The sequence below is a fragment of the Chondrus crispus genome, genomic scaffold, assembly GCF_000350225.1.
Source record: "Chondrus crispus Stackhouse genomic scaffold, scaffold_264, whole genome shotgun sequence".
In the NCBI taxonomy this organism is placed as follows: domain Eukaryota; phylum Rhodophyta; class Florideophyceae; order Gigartinales; family Gigartinaceae; genus Chondrus; species Chondrus crispus.
In genome coordinates, this window is record NW_005179144.1 from 69,020 (window position 1) to 75,972 (window position 6,953).

General features: G+C 47.4%; 1 protein-coding gene across 1 annotated transcript; it reads left to right on the forward strand.

The window, feature by feature from the left end:
- Positions 1 to 319: 319 nt before the first annotated feature.
- On the forward strand, positions 320 to 4,229 carry CHC_T00010244001 (ATP-dependent DNA helicase, RecQ family). The gene is given in 2 exon segments (XM_005716380.1): positions 320 to 4,003; positions 4,020 to 4,229. 2 exon segments carry the CDS (start codon positions 320 to 322, stop codon positions 4,227 to 4,229), a joined length of 3,894 nt encoding a protein of 1,297 aa, XP_005716437.1.
- The last annotated feature ends 2,724 nt before the right edge of the window (positions 4,230 to 6,953 follow it).

A 6,953-nucleotide genomic window follows, 5' to 3' on the forward strand; every position in this document is an offset into this window, starting at 1 on the left:
AAAGGGCGTTACAGAAAGTTTCCTAGACCAGCAAGGAGACCAGCAATTTGTTATTAGAGATATGTAACGGCAGAAACATGTAGCATTGCATTCCATACGTTTTGATCATTCTCTAACTGTAACGGCAGTATTTTTGCAGGTTATGCATCGACAGCAGGAGAGATAGTTCCATGCTCGACTATTGCGATAATTATGTAAACTTCACCCTCCGCCATTCTTCCTGCCCTAAATACAAGGTTCTCGTAGTCCCTGACCCCTCTCATTTCCTCTTCCCACTTCTTCCTCTCTACAAAGTTCTGTCTGTCGTCCGTTGCGCATCATGAATGGCCCTACAGTTGTATACAATGAGCAACTCGATCTCCCATTTTGCGTACGGTGCAAACACGCAGTCGAATTTGATGGTGTAGTGAAGCATATGAAGAGAAACCATTTAATTTCGCATGAAAGCAGCATTCAGATTGCTGGCGAGATTGGAGACGCCCGAAGCCTGTCTCCCATTGTTAATGCATCGGCTGCTGAGATGAGACACAAATACTTGGCAACGACTGTGGTTGAATATCGTTCCGGACCTGCCCTTCCGCCTCTGGAAGGGTTTCCCACGGCACTGTGTCACAAGTGCCCCGACTGCGGATATCTGGCACGGAAAGGCGCTTCCGTTCGTCGAAATTGTGCTGCGAGTAAAGCGTGCAAGGGACATTTATCTCGTCAGCTCGATGAGGTGAAGGGACAGGCCATCTTTGGCGGAAACAAGTGCAGATACTATCAAGTCGTAGAAAACGGCGGTGACCTCTTTTCCGATGTCCTCGCAGAATCCATGAGGAAACTGCAGGGAGCCACTCCAGCGAGTACTGCCATCAACGAGGCCGGGATTTCAGAGATGAGCGCATTACTTTCAGTTTTTCGCTTCGACACTCACTTAAAGCGTTGTGGGCTTAAACTTTCTGAAGCCAGCTCCCTGTGCAAGAGTACTGACAGCCGTATACGCACACTTTCACGCGAGGTGGTCACAGCGTACCACAAGCAGGCCTTCGACATAACCGAACAGAAGGTTTGGATCAAGTCACACACGTTTATGGAGTCGGACCTCAACATTGCTGTTAGTCGGAAAACTGTGGAGCACTATGACAACAGAATGGTCCAAGTACTGGAATTCGTCTTCAACTTGATGTCTTCCAGCAGGCAGTTGTATCAATATATACCTCCCGATGCCATTCGGAGTGCAGAATCTCTGCGAGCAGATTCCAATGCACCAATGGCATCCAAGTTGCGAAACTTCCATGATATCCTACAGAACCTCCTTTTTCGTCACAACGAAAGCAACGAACTAATCGCCTTGTTCATCTCATGCTACAGTGTCATTCTCGATCGCTCAAACGAGTACCGATTTGCGAACGCCAGCGAATTGACTCCCATTCTCGCAGCCGTGAAGCACTTTGCTCGCTGCCTAGTCGTGATGGAAATATATCTCTACAGCTCTAGCGACACTACCGAGTCTTGGGAGCGAGTCTTGAAACTGAATCACCCGCATGTGGATAATGGCCTTCAATATGTGCAGTACTGCAGGAAAGTCTGTAATCGCATCAAGGTTGGGGAAGTACATAATATTCGCTTTCTAATCTGTCCGACGCATCCGAGATGCGCAATTATTGATGGAATCGAGCTTTCTTTATCGCAACTTGGATTGAAAATGAAGCAATTGCAGAAAATTTCATTGGGATTGATGCAAGAAAAACTGCTCAATGGACTCAGGATTACAGATGCATTCTGGTCGTCCGTTCAAAACCTGGACGACACAATGACAGATCAAACTCCTGGCTACTGGTTTGGAATGCACAAGGCAAACCAACATCATCTTTTTCATTGGTCTCAGGCCTTACAAGGCAAACTGAAGCCCTTACTCCTGGAATCGGACACATCCCTGAACGAAGACAAAGCCAGAGCATATCTACAAGATTGCGAAAGTCTACAAGAACATATATATACGCTCTTGCAGGTATGCTCAGGAGCACCGGCAAGGGCATCCGAGTTGGGGATTTTGCGGGTTTGCAATACGGCAGTAGGACAGCGGAACATCTTCACTCAAGCAGGACTCGTGTTTACTGTCATTACGTATCACAAGGGTCGCAATGTGCACGATGGTGTCGGCCGTCCCATTGCGCGATATCCTGATGCTGTTACTGCGGGTATCTTGCTCATCTACTTAACAGTTATTCGCCCTGTCGAATATGCCCTCGTCGACCTCCTCGCGAAACCCAATGAGGTCCCAGAAAGTTCATCTGTCAGAAAATTTGACCACGTTCATGTGGACAGTGCCATATCACTAGGCGAGAGGCATCGTGACCACCTGTTCGCCAGCCGTGGAGAGCCTTTCGGAATTTCTCGATTGCGCTACTGCTTCGAAAAGGTAATGAAAAGTGCGGGAATCCCAATTGGAACCAGTCAATACCGGCAGTACCACAGTGGAGTAGTGAAAAACTTCCTCGCGCATAGCGAGGAGCACGAAACAAACTGCACGGGAATGCTTCACACCCAGGCAGGACATTCAGAGAATACCGCTCACCAGATATACGGTGTATCCCCCCTTGATATGAAGAAATTGACGGCTAGCCAGCTTGAGCGATTCCGTCAGGCCTCCAAAACGTGGCATGAAGTACTTGGGCTGTTTGACGGGGAGCCGTGTTCTTACGAGAACGCCTACGAGCAGCTGCAAATGACTGCTAGTGCACTGGATACTAATGCATCAGCAGGGACCCATCCGATCGATGTCACAAGTCACATTTCGCGTCTTGAAATGACTCTTCAAACTCGCGTTGAGGTCCTGCACAACGCCATTCTCCATATCTCCGACTCTTTACTTGGGAAAAGGCGACTAAATGAATGGGTTGGTACCGAGGGATACGCCGTTCTGCCCGAGAAGAGAATCTGTCAACCTCCTTCGCTGCTGAAGCAATTGCAGATTTTTCTCAATAAAAGTGACGCGCATTTCAAGTCCCAGGAACAAGAAAAGGCAGTCGTGCATTGTGTAGCACCAAAGAGCGACGCCTTGGTCGTCCTGCCAACTGGTGCCGGGAAGTCGTTGACTTTCATGCTTCCCGCTTTCACTCACAAGACAAAGGTGATGGTTGTAGTCGTTCCACTTGTGGCTCTGCAGCTTGACCTTATCAAACGCTGCGAAGATGCAGGTATCCAAGCCTGTCAGTGGAATGCGCGGGATGTAGCCGGGGCACGTATTGTTGTCGCCAGCGCCGAGCATCTGTCTTCACCAGACTATCAATGTTTCCTTAGGGAACTAAAGGTTATGAATAAGCTGCATGCAATATTCGTGGACGAGTGCCATCTGGTTTTATTATGGCACAGTTTCAGAGAAGCCATGAAGTACTTGCGCGGTTTCATTCGTCCAGAACTCGTCAATGTGCCAGTTATCGCTCTAACGGCAACAGCCCCACCGTCCATTGAACAACAAATTACTTCCGCATGTGGATTGTCAGACTTCATCACTGTGCGTCAGAAAACGTCGAGACGGAACATCAGGTATGAAGTTTACAACGTGAAGAGGCAAAATCTCAAACGTAAGGTGGACGAAATGCTTGACTATTTGCGTAACGTTTCCGGTACATCTCCCTCCAGAGCCATCACTTACGTGCAAACAAAAGATGAATGTGACTCGCTCTGTATGATGTTACAAACCCTGAACCCGGACATGCCTTGCTTCAAATATCATGCAGGTATGGAAAAGGATGACAGAAATGCAATGCAATCCGGCTGGGAAGATGAATCTTATGGACTTCCGCACGTCATGGTTGCAACGAAAGCATTTGGATGCGGCATTGACATCTCCACTGTTCGGATTGTCGTACATGCTGGTCTTCCAAGCACGCTCACTGAGTACGTGCAAGAAAGCGGACGTGCCGGTCGTGACGGCCAACCTGCCAAAAGTACTGTGCTTAATATTATCGATCAGTTCAATCATTCAGTTGAACCGCAATTGTCCGGTTTCGGTCCTGTACATGGGCTTACAGAAGCAGCTGGTGAGTGTCGTCGGTGGCTGGTGGACCTGTTCATGGACGGGTGTTCTGATCACCGACCTTGTCAAGAACGTGGGATGGAGGCTTGTGATATTTGTTCTTCCGAAGGAAGTGGAATACGTTTACGTAGACGTGCTTCCGAATTCCAAAACGAGGACACCTGCAGGAAAGAAGTTCAGATTCGACCTACAAGGAAGCGCGTGAACGCTCCAAAGAGGACAGAATCTCCGCAAACACCATCGAAAGTTGCGCATACTCCATCGGACACGGTTACGCCTTCTCGACGCCCTACTCCATCGGACACGGTTACGCCTCCTCGACGCCCTGGTAAGGACTCGCGAATGAAGGCGTGGAGCAGTTGCGCCTCTGAGACCTCGGCCAGTGCAAAAGACATATGCACTGGGTATTCTCCTCGCCTGACCAAGTTCTTTTGTCCTGTATGTAGTGTGAAGAAATCGTCTCTCGTGGAACACAAACCCAATGCCGATGAAAGGTATTGGGCATGCTACAACCGTCGTTGTTTACGATGCGGCCAGGAAGGACATGGCGTGAAACAATGTACGATGTTTCGGGGTATTGTAGGGGCATGTCGCTGTTGTGGTGTCCGCTTCTGTTTAGGGTCTATTGTGCACCCAGCGAAAACCTTTGGTCAGAACAACTGTCCTATCAAGAAGATTATTTCTATGGCTCTTCTAGTTTGGAATGATACAAACATGAGACAAGAGCTTCGTGATGCATTCCAGCATCTCTCTTCTGTGAGGACGGTAGAAGAATTTGAAAAATGGATCCGTGGTAACGAGAACGACTCCGAAGCAGATAAATTTGCAGAAATCGAGGACCCTGGTCTATTCAGGGTCGCTCCATGGCTATTTCAGAATGTTCTAGGAATACGCATGTAGTTTTGGATGATTAATATTCAAGAGTGTTCTAGGAATAGTCACATAGCTTTGAATGATCACGTAAAGTGTAGAATTTCTCATTGGCATTTCTCGGCGTTGGACAGAAGACAGGAGGGCCGGGTATGCGATAGCTGTGCTATGAGTATCGATGTACAAGCAGATGTAACGAGCAATGATAGAGCAATGATCAACAGAATGGTATGGTCTTTGCTAGAAGATGAGATCAGTGGACTACCAAAAACAAGTAAACGCGCTTGCAAAGAGCCGTCGATTATATATGTTTTCATGAAGTTTTTATCTTCACTTCTGCAGATTTGCTTTCTTTGTTACAGGGGGGTCGCCATATAGTGCCATCTTTGTTAGTGTCAGCTCAAACCCCTAATCCCTCATTGAACACGAGCCTAAATCAATGCCATATAATCACATGCTTAATGCAATTGAACATTCCACTTCACTTGGACCCATATTTCCAACAATATGGAACACACCATACTACCGTGACTACCACACACTATGAGACTCCCACTCCCCCCTAACTTTCAAAACCCATGCGAAGAGGCCATCCCACAAAATCATATAGAAAATAGGCACAGCACTACAGGAGAGTACCTTCCCCCTCTCCGATCGCGACACCGAGCACCGCACTCCTCGTCGCTAACTCTGAGCTAATGGAGAAGTTCAATAAACTTCGAAACGTTCCCAACTGCACGCTAGTACTAGCCACCAATAGCAGCCAACCCCTATAACCTATATTCCCCCTAACCCCGCAGGTATACCCCGACCCGGTGTCCCAAGTGAGCACAGCCAATGGACGGGTGTCGTGGATGAAAGGAACGATTGCATGAAAGTCACAGTGTCAGGGCGAAGGCGTAGATGTGCGAGGTGATAGTTGTACGAATTCTGTAGCCAATGGACGGGTGTCCCAAGAGAGAATGGCCAATGGATGGGTGTCTCCAGAGGGAATGGCCAATGGATGGGTGTCTTAGATGGAAAGCAGCAGTCAAAAGAGAGAGAGCCAGTGAGTACAGTTTTAAGGCGGGAAAAAGGGCATTCAAACCTGAAAGGCGGGAAGAGTGGGATTCAAAGTAGCCAACAGGTGAGTGCCATGTCAAGAATGATCATAACGAGGGCTGCGACAGGGATGAAACCAGCGATGAAACCTTCCATCTGACGAATAGGCCTTCCGTCCGAGATTCGGGACTTCCATCCGCCACGGAGCGTGGGGAGTGTTTTGGCCCGTGCTTTGATATAATTTTTGCAGATATTTTATGGAGCCAGTAGGCCTTCCATCCCAGGAAGGCTCTGTCAATGGACGTGACTCTGCATTTGGGCACCTTACAAGTGCTTGCGGTGGTTGATTGTACGTTATTGCTGTAGAAAGTACGCCTCTGCATGATATTGTACGTTGCATATTGTGAAAACATTTGTGATGGTTTTAGTGGGGTTGGTATCATCTTGCTGCAGTTCATGCATTTCTTACTATACTTGAGAGTGTTTTACACGTATCAAGGGGCATCATGGAAGGTCTTTCTTTGCGGCCTTTTACACTACTGCAGCTTTGGTAGGGATACATCTTCCCAGTTGAGATCACGTTACAATGTGTTTGGTTCGCACGTTTATGTGTAGCCATAGCAGTTTGTCATCCGGAAAATGTGTATCTAAATCCTCCAAGTTCATGCTGCACATGTAATCCCCATGTTACGTCAGGGTACTGGTATGTACCGTGTGAACCTTTTCCCTTCCTTTAACCCGTACACGTATGTTGAACAAACATGATACACCTTTTACATAAATGGGGGATCTTATTTGTTCATACAAGACAATTTGTGGTAAAGTTCTATAATTGTAACTACACTCTTCCACCGTAACATCGTCAAGTTAAAAGAAGTGAAATTGTTGTGATTCTTACATTTAGTATGATAATTTAATACATTCACTCATATCAGCTGGTATGTGTGGGATAGTTCTGTTTTTTTAATTCCTGCATGGACCAGTCCTTCGAATAATACGCAAGGGCATAGGCATATTG